The sequence below is a fragment of the Cydia splendana genome, chromosome 13 (genome assembly GCF_910591565.1).
Source record: "Cydia splendana chromosome 13, ilCydSple1.2, whole genome shotgun sequence".
Taxonomy (NCBI): domain Eukaryota; kingdom Metazoa; phylum Arthropoda; class Insecta; order Lepidoptera; family Tortricidae; genus Cydia; species Cydia splendana.
Window position 1 is genome coordinate 11,746,559 of NC_085972.1, and position 21,341 is coordinate 11,767,899.

The 21,341-nt window shown below is 36.8% G+C and overlaps 1 protein-coding gene across 3 annotated transcripts; it reads left to right on the forward strand.

Annotated features, from left to right (window-relative positions):
• LOC134796064 (uncharacterized) lies at window positions 1–20,086 on the forward strand. 3 transcript variants are annotated; one of them, XM_063767996.1, is made up of 15 exons: window positions 1–115; window positions 1,215–1,362; window positions 3,755–4,045; window positions 4,464–4,589; window positions 7,149–7,306; window positions 8,792–8,824; window positions 10,219–10,306; window positions 11,241–11,393; window positions 13,534–13,684; window positions 13,980–14,196; window positions 14,735–14,794; window positions 16,828–16,954; window positions 17,929–18,068; window positions 18,724–18,836; window positions 19,612–20,086. In XM_063767996.1, the coding sequence occupies exons 1-15, from the start codon at window positions 50–52 to the stop codon at window positions 19,721–19,723; spliced, it is 1,983 nt and encodes a 660-aa protein (XP_063624066.1). In that variant the 5' UTR covers window positions 1–49; the 3' UTR covers window positions 19,724–20,086. The 3 variants fall into 3 exon arrangements, with proteins under 3 accessions (XP_063624066.1, XP_063624067.1, XP_063624068.1); XM_063767997.1 differs by lacking the exon at window positions 1–115 and adding an exon at window positions 299–626; XM_063767998.1 differs by lacking the exon at window positions 1–115 and having other exon boundaries at window positions 1,253–1,366.
• Window positions 20,087–21,341: the final 1,255 nt, after the last annotated feature.

A 21,341-nucleotide genomic window follows, 5' to 3' on the forward strand; every position in this document is an offset into this window, starting at 1 on the left:
TCAAAATTTTGTTGTAATTTTAAATTAACTGTAATAAATTAATAAAGTAATGATGGCTAGAAAATTAGACAGGAGTACACCTATTTCATTTAGCAAATATTTCCTAGCAAAAAAGGTACAATGTATTTTTTTTATTGTTGTTCCTAATTATTTAAATGCTAATTTATCAGATTGTTAAGCACAATCTTTCTACGAAACTGGGGGTCATTTAATGTTGTTTCCGAAGTTATTCCAATGCACCCTCGCGGGACAGCGTGCGAACCACATGGTTTCCCTCTAGGCGGCGCTTCCCCACCAAAGGTGCTGTAAAGGCGATGTCACCCAGCCGTAGCCCAGCTAACATCTCCGAGGTGTTGGGTCGCTTGCGTTATATACTTATGCTTACGTATAGGAGATATGCCTAGTTGACGGCGAGCCAATGAGTTGGGGCGGTGTTAATCTGTTGCTAAGCGTTTAGATATCCGACAACCTTACACCTACAAAAACAGCTGCTACTTAGCACGCCGTACTTAGTTAGTAGGTAGCAATATAAGTATCTATTCGAACCATAGCCGACAGGAAACAGAAAAAGCTGCAGATACCTAGGTACTAATTGCGGGGCGTCAAACCCATCGGGCAAGCCGGAGGTAATTATTGTAATTAAACATTCACTGTGTCGCTGCTCTTGTAAATTCCGACAGGTGCTCTATTTTAGAACACAGTACCTAATCATTCCTAAAAACGATTACATAAGGTTTTCGTTTCTGAAAATTTGACGAACCACATAGCGGAATTTAAAAGAGCTACCATGCATTTTTTTTTTTTTGATAGGTAAGTATAGTTATTTACGATACAAGTGCGGAAAAGAGGAAATTCGAAACGAGTGGCGATAAATTAAAACACGACCGAAGGGAGTGTTTTAAATCGACACGAGTTGCGAATTACCTATTCGCACATGTATCGTACAACGTTTTACAGTACATATGGCCCTTTAAACTTTTGACATACACACGAAAAGTGCTATTTTACGCACTAGTGCGAGAAAATAGGGCCATATGTACTGTAAGTACTTATCAATTCTATCAGTAATGAAATTAATAACATTACTCAAATTAGGCAAATAGGTAACCTGTTTCAAAATGTGCCCTTTCACAGAATACAAATTTACCTAAATAGGTAAGTAGCCAGACTAACTATTTACTACTCTCACATCTAAAAAAATAATTTCATTCCAGACATTTTACGGACCAGTACAGAAAGAACCAGAATGGATATATTTGGAGAGAGAAATGCAAGCGAATATAGACAAAAAACCTTACAATAAGAAAGTTGGCGACTGGCTCAAGTTTATGAAGGATTTGAAACACTACTTTTATCTTGAAAGTGAGTACCTACCTACACTATACACACTACCTACTACTTTTTATTACTAATAGGTACCTACACAACATCCCTAAATTGCATATAATCGAAATGAAAAGAAAATGTAAGTCCTACCATTTTACGTCATTACGCCATTTTACCACTTTTCGACTCTATCATCTGATTGATAGAGTCGAAAAGTAGTAAGTAGACCACTTTCTTGGCTGACCGTACTTCGTACCTACTGAAGAGTCTTTTGCTCCTCGCCACGTTTAGAATTCTACTTCGATGGAGAAATTTTTCGCTTTACTCGGGATTTCCCATGTCTTTTTTTGCGATAATCCTTTTTGCTCTCTAGTAGGGAAGTATTTAAAATTAAAGTGAGTCGAGGTAAATTACTTTCTGGTGTTGAGTCCCGACCGAACACACGTAAGAAGTCTAGTTATTTTTCATTTCACATACTTACTCTGAAAGAGGCCGGGTCATTGTTGTTCTAAAAGGTGTGCAGAAAATGATACGTTTCTGCACTAGAGTATTTGAGGTTCCAAGTACGATTTTTTTTTACGATAAGCAATTGAAATTTGGGTATAAATGGATTTGTTATACAATTTCCATTCTGATATTTCACTCCCCATTCCATAAATAACGATACTTTTGCCTAAATTGTTAATTGAAAGTATGTACCCTCAAAAAATACTATAAAATAGTAGGTATACTTAGTCATCTTTTAAAAAAAACACATGCATTTTACTTTCCTCGTATTCGAAATGAAAAGTAGAGTGTTTAACTAGGGTGAAAGGCATCCTTTCATCCCTTGGTTAACAATCTACTATTACGTTAAACGGCATATGAGGAACCGCGATGACCGGGAGCGTGATGTGTAGCCCTCTGTCCTGGTACAATGTGAATAGGTAATCTAGACACGCGGCAGCGTATCAAGCCAAGTTCAAGCAAAGGAACTGGCTAGCCAGCGCCGAGTGTAATATTACACGAACCACTTGGTGCCACTTTTGACCCTTCTATAACTCAAAACCTCTTTAACGTAAACACATAAAAATACGTGTGTTTAATTATATCCATAAGGACATCTAGAAGCCCAAATTTCATGAAGCTAGCTCAAACGGTTATAAAGATATGAAGGTCAAAAAGTCGTAAATTTTAGCACTGACTGACTGACATATAGTACCTAAATCTAACCTACTTTCAGATGACCTAGAAGGATGAAATTTGGAATCCAGCTTGGTCATTGTGTGTAAGCGTAGGAAAAAATCTAAAAATATAAAAAGTTAAAAAATAGGGGGGTCCCCATACAATTTTTTTTTTAATTGTAGCGTTGGAACCGTTACAAGCAGATATTTCAAACTATCCTAATATATGTATTATTATATTTGCTATATAACAGAAATATAAAAATAAAGTTAAGTCAAAAAATAAGTGGTGTCCCCATACAAAAAACTTGTAATACGCGCTAAACAACCGGCCAACGGTGTGTCGTAACATTAAATCTCAATACCGGCCTAGTTTTCTTTACAAAAAGTAATGATATCCCACCAAAAACATAAATGTAAAAAAGGAGAGCCAATTAAGTTCAATACAAAAATTATGCTTGGCTGTGGGCTTCGCCGCAAAAAGTATGGAGATCTAAATGAGTGCCAAGTTCTATGCAAAATCCAAATATGTATTTATAGGAACAAAATAACATTATGAACAAGTATTAAACTCTATTTCTTTGCTTTATTGGATACCTATAACAATTGCCGTTATTTAAAAAAAATGTGCGATCGTTAGCCATATTGTGCGAGGTGATTAGGTAGGCCATGCCATAGAATAAATAATAGTACTAGGTACAGAAGACTCACTCTCTAACAAAACGCGTCTGTTACGATCAGCACAGATATGGCCGCTAGGTGGCGACAGCGCCACGGCGTGGCTTATGGCTTTCCCCAAAATTGGTGTGGAACGGATGTACTTTTAGCTACCTGTAGCAAAGCGACGAAATCGCGGAGTGAGCCACGCCTGGCCATACTGAACAACATTTTCTATGGGACCAACTCCGAAATCACAAAAATTTTTTGGCCGTTTCATACATTTTGGTCGAGTGGATGTCGACGTTTTTTCTATGGGAAGGCCAAATTTTTATTTTTTTGGGATTTCGGAGTTGGTCCCATAAAAAAGTTGTTCAGTATGACCTACCTAATCACCTCGCACAATATGGCTAACGGTCCAAAAATGACCCTGTATACCTATCACGAAATATTTTTATTCATAATTTCGGTGCTAACTACCTACCTATAGATACTTCATACGCAGACCGGCACGTCGACCATTGACAGTGCCGTACCTACTAGATCTACCTACCGTATCCACATTCCACCGAAACTGAGTGGATCTCATGCTCACGCGTCATTCACAGGTAAAAAGGAAGAGAGAATACTGAAAAAGGAAATTGGCCCAATTTGGTACGTGGAAATGTCAGGATTTCAAAAAGAAGTTCTTAAGCATTTACTGGCGGATATCCACTACGACTTGATAGATAACCTGCCTACACGGACTCGAAAATCCCTATCGGATTTAGGCGTTAGCAGGAGCATACAGAAGTCTGTTTTGTTGAAAGCTATGAAAGAAGCTGGGGAAGACACGGCTGTATTTATTTGGAACTTATACACGGCTATTTATAATAAATCGCCCAGTGAACTTCGGGGAGGTACAGTACTTTTACAATAATACATATCTTATTTAAACAATTAAACGTGTAAACATCTTACACAATCTTGTTTGTAACTTTTGTAAGTAAGTGCGCACTTCGTTGTGCAAGATACATGAATCTAGTATACTATAACTGGATCTGGCATGAGGGGTGGGGGGATGTGACCGAACGGGATAGTCTTATGTATCTTTCAGTAGGAGTACCTACCTAGCAACGAAAGCGCTATTATTATTTTGCTGAGAAGTATTTTTTTTTACTGAGAAAAAAAATCTTTATGTATTTTGAATATTCGTCCTTAGAAATAGCTTAAATTTTTACGTTATTCAACTTATTTACGAGTAATTAGAATAACTATTAATTATTTTTACTCGTGCGTTGATATTTTATTATATGAATTACCATCCGCACCCCACAGAATACGATATGGACGCAATGATTCTTATGTCAGCGCTGACCTTCATTGACTTAGAGGAATGTGTAGAAAACTTACAAGTATTAATGAAACCAGCGAAGGAAAGACCCAAGCCAGTGAAGAAGAAAGGTAAAGAATAGTTATTTGTTTTACAAAGTTGTTGTTTATTTGTTTAACCGCTCGTGCTAATATTGATACCCGAGCAAGCGAAAGATTCCAAAATTGGACCACGAGTAGTGATGTGCCGTTCCCGGGAAAATTCCCTTGGTGCGAAATTTCCCGGACACGTTCCCGGGAAATTTCCCATATGAAGGGAAAGTAGGGGAATTTTGTTATGGCGCATAGATATACTATTTTATTATCAGAAATTCAGTCAACACTTAGCATCTTAAACTTTTTTAAAAAACATTATAAACTGTATCTCATCCGCCTACGAAAATTCCCTATACTCCCGGGAAATTTCCCATTCTTCCCGGGAAATTTCCCATTCTTCCTGGGAAATTTCCCATAGTTGCTGGGAATGATTTCTCGGCCAAAATATTTTGTTTTACAATAATATGCCATTATTCAACAAAATCGATACAAATCATCACAGTTTAATCAGGGTCAAAATAAGTTAGGGACTAATAAGAATAGTGGAGTTCCGTAAGCTTTTTACCAAGAAATTCTTCTATACATACGAGTGTTAAGGACGGGTTCTTGTAAATGTGTTTGCATTACATTATCAAAATATGTAATAAAAAAAAATCTGTAGCCATAATTTTTAGGAGATTAAAAAAAAAATTATAAGTGGGTATCTATTTGTATGGAGAAAATTTCGAAATTATCAAACTGCACTCGTGCACTCGGGACTTAATCGCGTATTTAAGTTTTAAAATTTATCTCCGACGTTTCGAGGACGGCGTTGTCCCCGTGGTCTCGGAGAAGACTGGCTCAAGTTGACATCAACATCTTCTAGCCGCGCGAGTTTTCGAACTACCCGCACTTGGTCTTGTTTATCAGTTTGAACGTTTTGCGCACTAGGGATGTTACTCTGTCGACACACAACACTAACGATACTCGATTTATCGACTGTCGATATTCGTTTCCGCTTACATTTACTAATGACTGGATTCCATGTGGATTTTGATAATGTTTAATGATAGTGAAAGTTTAAATTTCTTAATGATCTGACTTCGCATTCAGGTACATCGGGGGCTTAAAGTGATGCTATATATATTTTTTTGAAACATCCAAAGTGTCGAATGTTGTAAGCAAATCCACTAAATTTCCAAGTTTTTTTTTTTTGGGAAGCCACTTTGCATTTTACGGTTTTTATTTTACTAAACGCAGTTACTTGTCGTTATAGCTAGCTTTAATTAAAATTGTAATTGTAATACACTTAATCTGTTTCAATATTCCCCTGTTTGGGGAATTTTCCCGGGAACATCGAGTTTCCCAGGAATTTGCCATATGGGAATATTCCTTGTTCCCGGGAAATTCCGACGGCACATCACTAACCACGAGCGTAGCGAGTGGTTCGAAAAATGGAATCTTGAGCGTTGCGAGGGTTTCAAAGCAAGAGGGTTAAACAAAATTTGCCCCCGAGTGAAACACAATTTTTTTCACCACACCAACCCGAAGCAAATATTAAATGTAAAATATCAAACAAAATCAAACCAAATCAAATTCAAATGAATGTTATTAAATATTTATCATCCAATATCATCATTTAAAAGTCAATTCTACCAGCAAACATAAGAAAACAACCCAAAATTTGCATTTGATTACTTTGACTCACATGTTAATTACTGATAGCAAAGTGCAACTTTGCTATCCGTTTTTGAAGTGCAAAGTAAGTCTTTCCGGGCTGGTGTAGTGAAAATATTTTTCTTGCATTAACAAAAAGTGAACCCACTACCTGAGGTATTTTACTAAATTGTTCGTTGCGGGCTCAGCTACCTCGGTATACAGGTGCTATAGTTACTTGTTTTACAAGGGGGCAAAGTTGTTGTTTAACCGCTCGTGCTAATATTTATACCCGAGCAAGCGAAAGGTTCCAAAATTGAACCACGAGCGTAGCGAGTGGTTCGAAAAATGGAATCTTCTTGAGCGTGGAGACTTGGAGAGGGTTTCAAAGCACGAGGGTTAAACAAAATTTGCCCCCGAGTGAAACACAAAAGTTTTTATCACACCAACCCGAAGCAAATGTAAAATATCAAACAAAAACAAACCAAATCAAATTCAAATGAATGTTATTAAATATTTATCATTTAAAAGTCAATTCTACCAGCAAACATAAGAAAAATACTTTGCCTCACATGAGAATTAGGTACTGATAGCAAAGTGCAACTTTGCTATCCGGTTTTGAAGTGCAAAGTAAGCTGGTGTGGTGAAAAAAATAACTGCTTTCCCGTTTGCAGAGGGGTTTTGGGATTACACTGAGCAACTTTTACTATGTAACCAAACCCGAAATAGCGTTACCCAAATGTAATGAAATGTATGAAACAGCCAAAACAGCTTCCTGGCATCGGGAATGCAGTTATTTTTTAGCCACCCTGTATATACACCAAGCAGTCATCAAGGCAAAATGCGAGTTCGCGCGCCGTCTAAATCAGCCCTAATACGTAATACCTGCTGTTTAAGAGCAAGATAACTAGCGACGGCTTTGAACTACATTGAAATAAAATACTTGGTTACAACTTTCAGCGGGAAAAAAGGTCAACAAGTATAAAGACGACCAGTACGGGATGTACTTAGATCGACTTATTGTACCTGTGTATTGTAGACACCCCTCTCCGCAGCGAGAGGAGAGAATTAAAAAGCAACCCCATATGGAGAATAAAATCACGCTCAGGAGTGACGATGTACGGTTATTTTATTTTATTAAGTAACCTTTTTTCAGGCCTAGTACGATTCATCGACCAAATACGTTTCAAATTTCTACCTTAGCAATTGAATTTAGGCCTCAAATTAGATTGGACTCGGGAAATGTGACTTGTCTTCACGTACGACTCGCTCAGTTGAGATGCTTATAGCTTCATCTAATTCGCGTAAGTACTTTTATCTTTCTGCCAGCTGAAACCATATCCTGAATTTCTATCGAACCAAGTTACTTCTCAAACCACCCTCGTACGGTACGATGAAGTACGAATTAGATGAAGCTATAAGCATCTCAACTGAGCGAGTTCTCCACATTTTTCATATAGCTTGGTTTCATAAAGTACACAATATTCCTCAACATATTTGTTTTTACTAACTTGATTGACGTTGAATCATGTTAGGTACTTATCAAACCGCCCTAGTAACTACTTAGTTAGGTCATGAGTTCTGTCACACAATAAGTTATGTCACAGTCTGTATATTTACCTAGAATATAGGTTCACTCATGGACAAATTTAGAGGAACGGAAAAATAAGTTAAATTACCTAGGTACTTAATTTTGAAATTACTTTAAGTGCTGTAATTCAGTAATTAAACCTTTTTTCCATGAGTATATTTGGGATTTGTTGGGAAAACCTTCTAGATTTATTTGTCCAAACGCTTTCCCGAATGATAATTCAAGATACCTAGTGCGGGTTGAACGCAAAGCCGCGCAGCGATGATTTATTTATTTATTTAAACTTTATTGCAAGATATACGATTGTACAAAAATTGCGAACTTAATGCCTTAAGGAAGATTATGTTGACACAAATCCTCGCCAGTCTTCCGGCGACCAACAACGTGACAAGACGTTTGACATGTCGACAAATAAATAAATGGAAGTACGATAAAGTCCCATTATTTTATACTTACAGGGTGACCTTAGCCATTGGACAAACCCTGAAATCCCACGTAGGGTTACTTCTCAGAAATGCTCTAACGGTAATATTTTTTTAATTAGAACAAAAGATAAAAAAATTAGTTATTAAACAAAAGTATTTCCAATAATCGAAAACAAAAAGAAACATACTGTATTAATCATTGGCAGTGCTTTTGGCAATTTGTTTGAAAATGTGCGGCAATGATGACATTTGTCAAAAGTCTGAATCTTATTAATGTCATAAATAAAAAACATAATCAAAACAGTCGAAGAAGGTTTCATACTATTTATTACCTCAGGACTCTCAGGAGGTACTAACACATATAGGAGTAAAAAAAAATCGTAATTTGTAACCGCTACACCGATTGTTATGATACTTTGTATACTGGTTCTAAATACCCTAATGCATATGTACATTTCGGCTTTATCCAATGGCCTAGGGACATCCTGTATAATATATTTCATAAGCGTTAAGCTAGTCTAAACGGTTGTGTCTACTTGTATGTTATATTTTATTCATTTGCCGTTTCATTATAAATTTTTCCACAGAGTTATGAACGATTAAGGATGGATAAGGCTTTTGTAAGTACAAAAAATAGTTTTTCACTTCTCATGCTCAAAAAGTGCACCTTTATGTCGTGCGTAGACTACATAAAATCGTATTTTATGCTCTAGAGCATGAAAGTAAAATTTTCTTCTAAGACTAAGGTATATTCGGTCTCAACAGCCAAACAGTTAAAACATATTGCACAATTTTACTGAGCAATAAAATTGTGTAGATGACAAAACTTGTTATATTATTTTATTTTTGCTACAATTTATTAGAAATCCGTATTTTCTGTCATTCAATTTAGTAAATCACATAAAATAGGAGTCGATTATCATTCAAAAATGCTCCGAAATGTTTGACTTGGCAGAAAACCAAGCGTCTGAAACTCTGATCACATGTTGAAAATTAAAAAAGAATTAAAAAGTTAGTTGGCGGGAATTGGTTATGTATTATGTTCTTTCGCTTTACGATAATTTCGTGGTGTAAATTGCCGTGAAAATGTGTTTTATTTTCCTCGCAATCGAAGTGAAAAGCAGAGTGTACAACAAGGGCATAAATGTCCATTTTTACCCTCGTCTACTATTTTGGTCTTCGCTTCGCTCAGACCAAAAAATTGCCTCGGGTAAAAATGGGTCACTTTATGCCCTTGTTGTACAATCTACTATTAACTGTAGGCAGAAACATAAATTCAATTTGTGTACACTGAGCGTATCAAGTCTTCAAAAAGCAACTTGTAGGCATAGTTTGAAAAAAAATCATTTTTTATAATCGTAGGTCGTCTCAAAATAGGCCAACCCTCGAATCAAAACTACATTTCTTATGACGTGCAAAGATTTTCCTAAATATTCTTTCCTAATCTTACGTCACCGATTATTAACGAACGATTTAATCTGTATTTTTATACAATTTTTAATATATATTATGTATTATTAAGGTATAGCTTAATAAGCAATGCCGTTGCACGTTGTTTCGACGTTGGTCTACGGCCAACGTCTATAATCAAAATATACGTGGTACGTGCTTCTCGGTTAATAGCCGTGTTAGCCGTGTAGCCAATATCGTTCGTAGAGACATGGAGGCCAATTCGGACGCACTAGTACATTCCGGGGGTCCATTCTGATTTAACAATTTGTTATGGTTTGGATCTTGTTTTGACACGACCTTATTAACGAACGTCTTGGTGATCGGTGCGCATCTCACGCACGATTTTCATTGCATTACGCATGCACCTAATTCGAATTAACCTCCCGTGATTTTTTTTATGCCTTGATAGATTAGCGATTCGAACTTTGACCGATTAAATGGATATGAGCCACTCATATGAATATGACAAATCATATCCATAATCGTTTCATAACAAGAAATTACTATCTGAATCTCCTTTATGTCCTAAAAGTATATAAAACTCTACATCTGTTCCTATCAGATTGATAAAAGACTGCAAAGATGCGTAAAGGCGAAACAAGCGGAAAGAATTTGCACTTACAAATTTTGGGAGCCTCCCGTTCACCTACGTGAGTAATATTTTGCTACCTAATTTTCCGTGAGTAACGTATCTAATGTTGTCCGATGACGATGAATATGATCGAACGTAGATAATAGTATAGATAAAAAAAGAAAAATACGTGTTTTTTTTTAGAGTTCCGTTCCTCAAAAGGAAAACCCATAACTCTTATGGGATCACTCGTGTGTCTGTCTGTCCGTCCGTCTGTCACAGCCTTTTTGCTGCGAAACTACTGGACCAATTAAGTTGAAATTTGGCACACATATGTAGGTCTGTGACGTGACCCAAAGACGGACAACGTCAACAAGTAAGTTTTGGGAAGTAAATGGGAAAATTAAAGAACCAAATTTTACAAACTATATCGTGTAGGTACCTATATAATCAAATAAAAAGGTTTATTCAGAGAATCTCGGATATTTTTATTATAATTTTGGATAAATAGTTTAAAAGTTATACAAGAAAATAGGCAAAAAAAACCCTCCCTTTATCTCCGAAACAACTGGAATTTTGAAAAAATACACAAAATAGTTCTATACCTAGAAACGTCAGGAAGACCTATTAGAAATATACGGTCAAGTGTGAGTCGGACTTAAGAACAAAAATGCGTTTAGGCAGTTTAGGGACACAACGGAAATGGTTTACGTGAAACGTGATTTTCATGAAGAAAAATTTGATTTTTTATCGTAAGACGCAATATATTAACCATCTATCGACCACTTCGCGGGCGACAATTCTAGTCGCTATTACTGCCCACCTTTTATGAAATGACCAATTCTACGATCTGGCTACATAATATATGTACCTAGTACCTAGTATGTACATTGTATAAGTAGGTACCTTTGACTATTTCTATCGCGTCTTATAAATTATACCCCAACCCTGCTTTAGGCAGTTGTGTAAACAGTGAAATTACTAAATAACTAAGAATATATTTATTATTCCAGGGAGCGCTAACCCGAAAATGCGGGAGTATTATCTGAAGTTAAGGCAACTGCAAAAGCCGGCCAAAGTTAAACATATAGCTCCATTAAATAATATACAATTTAATGTAGGACCTGTTGCTTTAATAAAGGGAAGGCTACGTTACGTTTTAAACAGTAAGTATAAAGTTTCATTAACCTTTTGGACGCCAATGACAGATATATCCGCACCGCAGGTTCAACGCCAAAAATCGCTATTATAGTTCGTTTTTTTAGCATTAGAAAAATACTACCCGATCTTGACGTATATTTTAATTGAAAAACGCTTTTAAAAAATCAGTGACTGGTACTTTTGAATTGTATTCACATTTTGGTCTAAGAAAATGACAGGCTCTTTGAATAGCGATGGAACATGATAAAAATGTATATTTACATAGCATAACTTGATATATTTACATATTAGTCTTATTACAAGTTTTATCGTTCAAAATAGTAGATTGTACAACAAGGGCATAAAGTGACCCATTCTTACCCGAGGCAATTTTTGGTCTGAGCGAAGCGAAGACCAAAATAGTAGACGAGGGTAAAAATGGACATTTATGCCCTTGTTGTACACTCTGCTTTTCACTTCGATTGCGAGGAAAATATACAAAAAATCAAATATTTTAGGTTATTTTAACGTATTTATTCAAGACTAAAGAAAATTGTTCTTGGGCCGGTCGGAGGCGCGGGGCACGCCGATCGGGAGAGCGCCGGTCGGGGGCGCGCCGGCAGGGCTGGCAGTTTGTATGGCAGAATTTGGACTTTATTGCTAAGTCAATACGGGTTGTAATAGATGATTTTACTTTATGCTCTAGAGCATAAAATGCGATTTTATGTCGTCTACGCACGACATAAAGGTGCACTTTTTGAGCATGAGAAGTGAAAACTATATTACCTATCTGCTAGCGTGAAGAAAGGATTAGAGTCAGACCAAATTAAGTAGACGGCGATTTTGATAGCCCATCAGACGGTGCAAGTGTTATTTAAACAGAATAATCTCGTATAAGTTTGAGGTTTAAAATAACACTTGCACCGTCTGGGCTTTCAAAAAGCGCTGCCAACTTAGGGGTCATCCATTTTGGCGCCTTCCCCCCTCCTTGTCACACTTGGTCACATTTGGCAGACCCCCTCCCCCCTGGTGTGACGTCACATTTTTTTCAACGATATCGGCAAATATTTATTTAATATTTTATAAAAATATTTTTCAAAAAAGAAATACCTATAGTAATTTTATAATCCAAAACTGATTGGGACAGAAAATTAAACGAATAAAAACGTCGTTCCAATAACTTGTTTTTTAACCGTACAGCGAATAAAATAGTTCAAATATTTTTTGTTACTGATGAAGTTAAAGTGACGTCACAAGTTTGTGACTCCCCCCTCCCCCTTGTCACAACATGTCACATTTTCTTGACCCCCTCCCTCCCCCTAAACGTGTGATGTAATTAATGGATGACCCCTTAGCTTGGTGTAACTCTACATACGTATGTAAAGTATGTTTCATACGTTGCTTTTTAGGGTTTCGTATTTATGTTTGCGGTACCTGTACTAACTCGGGGCACGTTCTAGGGATTTGATATCGATAAATAAGTTAATGATATATGTATAATTGTATATTTACACTTACAGGTGCTAACTGAAAAATCCTCAATTACTATAAAGAGGTTCGATATTATGTCTCATATTGAGCTAAAAGTCATACCGATATAATTTCAATCAAAATAATCATACAATGAAATCCGTTTTAAAATAAAACGAATAATACACGTTTTCAATTGTTTGTTGTATTTATTTTATGATGAATAACATCTAGATGTTGACAGTAACGTCGATTTTGCAACTTGGGTATTCGTGCCCCGAGTTAGCACAGGTATGCAGCCGTATTTGAACTCGAACAATGAGATACGTCAAATACTAGATATTGAAACGATATGGATCGGATATGTCAGTGTCAAACAAGTGTCAAAAGTGACGTTTTTGTTTGACGAAACGTCACTTTTGACACTTGTTTGACACTGACATATCCGATCCATATCGTTTCAATATCTAGTATTTGATACAATATTATTTATTTATCTAGTATTTGAACTGTCTCATTGTTCCAATACGGCTGATGGTCATATAGTATAGTGTAAAAAAAACAGATTATTTTGAGTGTAGTAGGTACTTGTAATTTGCGATGGGGGGATTACTCAGGAAACATGTAGGTATTTAGAGCACTCGCGCCAAAAAACATTGCAGCCTTACTTAAAAATGTGTTTTCTTTAATCTACAGATGTTGCTTTATTACCAACTGGATATATAGCTATCAATGGTGGAACACGTAAATTCTCCACTGGAGAATATTTGACAGTCATTAATGGACATTGGAAATACCCAATGGACAAAGATAAAAGATGCGATAATACTTGTGCCTGCATGAAATGGTAAATGCCCAATCCACGGTAAAATTTAAATTGTATTAGAAAAAAGATAGTAAATTCTGAAAGAGAATTAAGTAAACGCTGTTGAAAGTTACAAGATAGGTAAATTAATATTGCATTAAGAAATGTGTTCATTTCAAAAATCACTCAATATGTAAAACTTTTTAATTTTCCCCATAATTTGTAACCGCAATCTAATACTTGTATTACGTAATACTTACTGGAATTCCGTTTATCGTTATTCGTTCCATTCGCCCCTTCTAAAAACGCAGATCTATACAAACATCGTTTCGTGTAGGGAAAAGGACGTGATGAAACATTTGGAAGACACCAAATGCAAGTGCGGTCACCTTTTCGACTTCCACCTCGAAGGAAAATCTACGGAAAAATACTTCTACCCGCCGACGAAAGAGTGGCCACTGTGGTTCGACGAAGCTAAAGTATTCCAAATGGATCCAATGGAGGATTTCATAAAGGAAACAGTTAGATTAGCAGAAAGGTCTAAGGGGCCTACGGTATGTCTCATCAAGCTATAAATGTCCACCTTTCATAGTAGCAAATATAAAGCTTTCTTAAAATAGTTGAACGAATGAAAGTTATAAGTTGATTCATAAGAGCTGGCGCAAGATTTGCACTGAAACGTCAAATGTTTTATAAATCAAATATAAGTTACAAGTCATTCCCATAATGGGCCATTTACTAAGCACGTTAATAGAACGTAATATTTACAACATTTCTTCTTAAAAAATCCCTAGAGAAAGGGACAATAACAAAAAATTGTTGATCCACCCAGATATTATACCAATATTTTCGCAGGATCAGGTACATTGCAGGTCATGTCAAATTAGTAACGTTCGATTATACCTCCTGTATTGTACAGTCAACGGTAAAAATATGGGTGTACAAATCATTTCAAAAATATGTCCCATAACTCTTATGTCAGTGAATTAAGAACTATGGGACATATTTTTGAGTAAGTTGTCTACACCCATATTTTTACCGTTGACTGATGTATACTGCATAGAAAAGTAACTTCTCACACTTTCCTTACAGCCGATTCCGTCCCATCCTGAATTATCGGCGGGTGGTATAAAAACGAAAGTTTTACTACAGGTAATAATACATTTCTTGTAGCAAACACCACTACCTACATATTTAGTACCTACACAATTGATACTGAATTTGTACTTAACTGAAAATATTTTTACCTCTACAGTTTGGAAGTATAAGCCAAATTAAGTAGGGGTTGCTGTAGAGCATCTCTGCAGCAACCCATACTAAATGCCATCATAGGCTCCAAATTTCCAGCAAGTAAGAGCCTGGAATATTACGTACTTATGATTTTATTCCCAAATAAATTTATTTTAGTTTCATACCTGAAAGTTGAATACCAGGAAAATTGCAAATAAAGCCAACTCTCGGCGTTGGTTTAAAATTGGTTGCATCGTGGTACCAAGGCCCGAAATATGCATGCAGTTATTTTCAATATTAACAAGTCAGAAATTTCTAGTAATTTTCACAAGTCTCACCTAAATTTTATTATTACCTACAATAATTATTAAAAAAACAAATTTGCTTTTGTTTTATTTTGTTTGATTTTAAAACAAAACAAAATCAATTCTATTTTCTAATACCATTGATTCAAAGACTGCCAATTTTTCTTGTATGGTAGGCAGGCTGCAAGAGATTAACCTTTTGGACGCCAATGACCGATATATACGCACCGCAGGCTCAACGCCAAAGACTGATTAATCGGTCACAGACCACAGAGCAACATAGACCTACGTGCATATTCATAAAGTTCAATTTCAGTTTTGACACTTCGGTAACGTGGCGTCCGCGTGACAGCTTTTGTGTTTGACACGGCGTCGAAAAGGTTAAGGCACTCCTGATATAATGTCTTATTCACATTACTACCTAGTTGTAATATTAGACATAAAGAACCATGTCCCAAACTGGGCCCCTGGTGTACACGAATGATTTTTATTACAGTATGTAGTACTAACCGAGTAGAACAATAACCAAAATATTTTAACTTATTAACATGTGTGTGAAGTAAGTTGTAGTTAATTAAAGTTCATCAGAAACTGACTCTTCATCGGAGCTGTCAAAAATTACAACGAAGGCCGCAAAAATATCTGACACGATCGTATTTGTAGAGCCATAAGAGCGTGTCACATATTTTTGCGGCCTTCGGAGAGTAACATATTATTGCAGGTGACTGTACTTGCTCCGCGCTAAATTAAATTTTTAGACAGTTGTTTTCTTGATTTTGGCCACCGTAGCCTATGGAGACTAACAAGCTAAGCGGTTTTCGTAGTTTATGGATGTTCCTATATTAAGGGTGTCACATGCGCGTTTCTGACTTATGAAGCAATTGCTCCTACAATACAACCTAAAATAAATAATTAATTTGAGCTATGGTTTTGTTTCGCACTCTTGACCGCGGCGAGCTGTGATTGGTCAATTTCATTATAGTTGACTAAATTGTATCGAAATGAATATTATAGTTGAGTTGGGAGCTCATACATTAAAAGTACCCAATATACGAAATCTTAATTCAAGAATTACAGTCGACAGGTAGAAAAAAAAGCTTTTTCATTGTCTGGACTCCCTGATAATTAATGTTGTCGCAATAGTTTTGTCGACCGCGTGAGAGCAGCGTCACAAGGAACAACATCAAATATTTTTATTAAAGCCAGTAACCTTTTCGAGGTGACCCTGTACCGGAGGCTGACTAGCTCCCTCCGGCACATCCGCCGCTTGCATATCTTCCCCTCCAGGACGGACTCCAGAGACATATAAATCACATTCTCGAATTCTTCTTGCCATGACGGCATTACACGCGCCCAGAGTCTTAGCCAAACAAGACATATTGTTTGTTACCACCGTCAACCACGAGGAGGTGCTCTGGATAGTCTGGACGCAAGAAGACACATTTAAATAGAGATTTCAAAATTAAACTCATGGTGTAACTTTTTTAACTTTAAGTTACATGTTAGGGGTCCTTGCACATACAATAAGAAGTAGAAACCTTTATATTAATAATTTACAGATCATACTCTATCGACTAGCATGCGTGATTAAATTGTACAAGTGGGGCCCAAACCCCTTAGAATTTGGGACAAGGTTCTTTGATGTTTCAGTCGTTACTTGCCGATTTATCTGGGACCCCGCTCGTGATACCGCATCTACCGCAAGCGCAGGACCTCAACAACCTGCTAGAGGTCGTCAGAAAACGCTTCAACGGCGAGCTCTCTCCGGAGGCTCACAGTTCGTAACAGTGTCTTTTTAAATCTGTGAACATTAGTTTTGCTGTAGAATCACCTGCAATAATATGTTACTCTTCGAAGGCCGCAAAAATATGTCACACACTCTTATGGCTCTACGAACAAGATCGTGTCAGATATTTTTGCGGCCTTCGTTGTGTAACATAATATTGCAGGATTTGCAGGTGACTGTAGAGTAAACGCCATGGATTATTTTCTTGCTTGGGCGTGTTATGACTTGGTCCGGGGTTTCAAAGCCTTAAGTATCTGGGATTTGGGATATTTAGCAATCAGACAAGGCGCAGGAAATACTTTCGATTTTAAGGAAATTTTGCTACCTCAGCTACCTGGTACCTACTCGGAGTAATTAACAAAACCTGGTACCTACAACCCTTTCAACGAAGTGCTACGCCGTAGCTCGTAGCAAACCAATGTCGTCTGTCGGCTCGATTCGGAAAATGAATTAGATTTCTACTAGACTTCAACAAGTTACGATACGGATAATTTAAAGATATTTGTAAGATAGATATGTCAAGATTTGACGTTTCCGCGATTCTGGAGGTCGTCTTGAACGATTTCGACAAGTTATGACTTAGATATCCAAGCCACATCTAGTCGATATCTAATGTAGATCTAGTTTATCTCTAAATCGTCTCAAGATCTTGTGATTATCTCGAAATCCGAATAGGCCTGTGTATGTCGGCAGCCGATGGTAAAATCAGACAGATCATGAAATTGGTAGGCATATCGTAAATCGTGATAATCTTTGTCTCGTTTCCTGACGCTACGCGGGGCTCCTAGTTCTTGTAAGTTTGCCCTTCGTTCATCTGAAGCGACCTAAAGAATCTATCCTAACTATCTATTGTTTTAACGTGACTACTATCAAAACATTACACAGGAACTTAACGACCGGCCGCCGACATGTAGAAGTAAATTATAATACGACAGCACACTGAAATAATTCAAACTCTTTTTCAGAACTTTCAGTAGTCCGGTCGTCGCGGCGATGGTTGTGGCTAAAGCACATGGACTTTCGAGAGCTCGCGTACATGATACCATTTACGCCAAAAGAGCTTAAGAACATAACTTGGGCGGACAGGCAAAATCTCCAGTACCTAGTATGTCAAAACACCTTTAAAATCTATTACTTACCTACAATTTTTTGTAGTCAGTTGCAGAGAACTACATATATGCAGAAAACGGGTTGCTCTGCAGCTGACTATGATGAATACAATACCTATAGCGAAGTTACGAGTATGCAATACAACTCATGCCATACCTAAGTTTGCATCCAAGCACCAGAAAGGTGAATATCCAAGGAAAAGCCGAACAGTTAAATATTATATAACGAGTGAGCATGGCTGCTCATTGCAGTAGTAGCAATATTATTTATGTAAGTTAATTATTTACCTTCAAAGACAATATTGACATGACTTGCGTGCAGTAAGCGTAAATATCAAAACCTTATCACAAAGTCTGCGCAAAGTCTGCAAACGTGGTGGGGTCTTGAGATTGGGACTCTTGTGTTCGATTCGAACACGGATATTTGTAAGTACCTGATTTATTAATGTTTTTATATACTTAGATGTATGTATCTATCTAAAGTGGATTTCAATAGAAATGGCACATAATGAAAACAAATATGACAGATTTTGTTGGTATCATCATCATCAGTGTTCGGCAAAGTTGGTGCCTCACCGCGGGAGTAAGATTACTAAGTATTTAAGTAAGATTGAGTAACTAATCCCATGATGTTTATTTACTTCCTTCCAGTTTGAGACCCTGTTGCGCGATTTCACAGCGAGGAATAGATTGCGCCAACTGGAGCAGACACGCCTCTGGTGGTCCACGATGAAGTTCGATAGATACCCCAGCGATGCTTTCTTGTGAGTCTAATACGAAACTTTTCATTTTTATTAGAAAATAAAGCGGTATATCCAGACGAGAATGGAATTGGCTTCAATCTCCAATTTTAGATGTGGTGATATTAGAGCCTTCTAAATTGAAAAAATGCCCCAGAACGAAAATACTGGCCTCACAAATTGGTATTCTTGCGTCCGCACCTCGGTAATATCGGTCATTACCGGCGGTTGAATTCGGCGAGTCAAATTGGCGTTTGCGTCCGCACGTCCTGATTCGATCGGGCAATTTAATCAGATTGGCGAAAATTGACTAGTCTGGATACGCCTTAACATCGAGTTGTAGTCACATGTATGTAGTCACACGATGTAGTGAGCGACGACTATACTTTATGTGGTCTAGCTATGGCGATGTTTTGTGGATGTAGTATGCCCATCTTATTAGTATAGCATAGCAAGGTAATTTCAATAAAAGGTAGGTACCTAACGCCTAATACAATTACCTGCCTAATACAATGTTTAAATCTGTTACGAAACGGTAGATTAGATTTATGGATTCTAGTGGCACAATCACATCGTGTCGATCCTGGGAGCCTACCGCGAACGACGTTCGACGTGTTGCCTCTCTGTCGTACTTGTATATAATTCTTACGTAAGTGTGACAGGGAGGCAACACGTCGAACTTGGTTCGCGGTAAGCCCTTTGGGTCGTTCGCCGCATCAAACAATGTCAATTGCCCAGCATCATACTCGCCAGGAGTTGAAAGCCACACATTTATAAAGTTACTCGTTTTTTTTTTCAGAGATACATACTTCACATACATGCCGGGCAGATCGAAGGATACTTATATTTTCAACCCATTTAATGCTGAGCTCACTCCAAAGGATATCTACAAGACTTGCCCGCTTTCATGATTATTTATCTTTTACAACCTTACAACGTATTTATTGTGGGTCAAATTTGTCAGTTGTGTATATGTGTGAAATTTAATGGCACATTAGGTGCCTTTTACCTACATTGTACTTTTTTATACTTTGATTTTCGTAGATTATTACAAACGTGTAAAAATGTATGTAGTGTAATGTAACATTGTCAAATTTAACGTTCTTATTTTGTTTTCTACATTGTTATTTTTCGATGCAACTTTTCAAGTTCCATTATAATAATGTGTTTTGATTGCGTCCGTTCGGTGTTGTTACGTTTCAAGTGCTATAAATATACATATTTACCTATAATATTAATTAAATGTTAAAAAATTAGTAAACTAATATTGTTGTTATCGGTCTTTGTTAATTTAAGTTATAAATGAAAAATAATGTATGTACCTAATGACATAAACGTAATATACTTAGTGTTAACTATAAAGTCTTTTCTTTTTACTCGGGCAGTAGAAAGGTACGGTCCGGTCCGGTTTCCGGCGAAAACTCCGGACGTCTACACGACCGACCTTAAGAAAAAGTATTTAGAGTCAGACCAAGTTAACTCTACAGCGATTTTGATAGATAGCTTGGTTCCTTGGTCTGACTTTTTCGAAAATCGCTGCAGAGTTACCTATAAATAGATATCATGTGTCTAGCAAACACAAATGTCAGTAAGAACCAATTGCTTATGACTTAATGACTTATGGCAAATTTTTTTTTTGGTACGATTTTCACAGATGTTGCCACAGTAAAAAAAAATATCCCATTATGACGGTAGTTGGTAGTTGGTAGTTAAATTATACTACTAAGCTCTTTGGTTAAGAAAGTCACCCCGTTCTACGGTACAAAAAATGAGGTGGTGGATGGAACTGACTAGAAAAAACAAGTCAATGGAAAAGACAATAAATATTAGAGTTCACTAAAGAAAACTGCATGTAAGATTAAAAAGTTTATTACTTAATTCAATAATTATCTTATTTATCGTATGGCTTGGTTATTACATATGTCACTGGATACAAAACTTATACTAACAACTTAAAATTAAAATTTCGCCCTACTCAGGTAAGTAATTACAATAACCTACTTTACTTAGGTAGCAAAGAGTAGTATAATATTATATTAGGTAGTCATTATTTTCGTTTAATGTAATTGACATTTTAATGTAACATATGGCCAGTGTTCCGTTTCTGCGTTCACATACTCGCGCTCACTACGCCTCGTCATAAGTAACAGCGGGATTAACTGTAAAATTTATTTTTTGTACATAGACACAGTCAGAGGGCCTACCGCGAAACATGAAAATATAAATTTCGTTATCTGCCTATCGACCTATCGCTCGAATATGCAAGAGTGATAGAGAAGCAGATAACGAAATTTCGTTTCTCGTGTTTCGCGATCGACCCTCAGTTCAGTAAAATAACTCTAGCATAGAAGTTTATCATTTATAATAGGTTAGTCTGGCAAACACAACTTGTCAGTCAGTAAGACCCAGGAAAATAATACTCATTCCTTTTTTTTGGGTGCTAGTACTAGCGGAAGACAAAGACTGATATGATTATCTCGATGTTTGAAATGAGACAGTCCTGGGCCAAAATATAATACCTACTTACAC

Coding starts and splice junctions, on each gene's coding strand:
- LOC134796064 (XM_063767996.1), top strand. CDS start 50: ATGATGGCTAGAAAATTAGACAGGAGTACACCTATTTCATTTAGCAAA. Junction 14,197..14,734: donor AAAGGTCTAAGGGGCCTACG/GTATGTCTCATC, acceptor CTTTCCTTACAG/CCGATTCCGTCCCATCCTGA. Junction 18,837..19,611: donor TACCCCAGCGATGCTTTCTT/GTGAGTCTAATA, acceptor TTTTTTTTTCAG/AGATACATACTTCACATACA.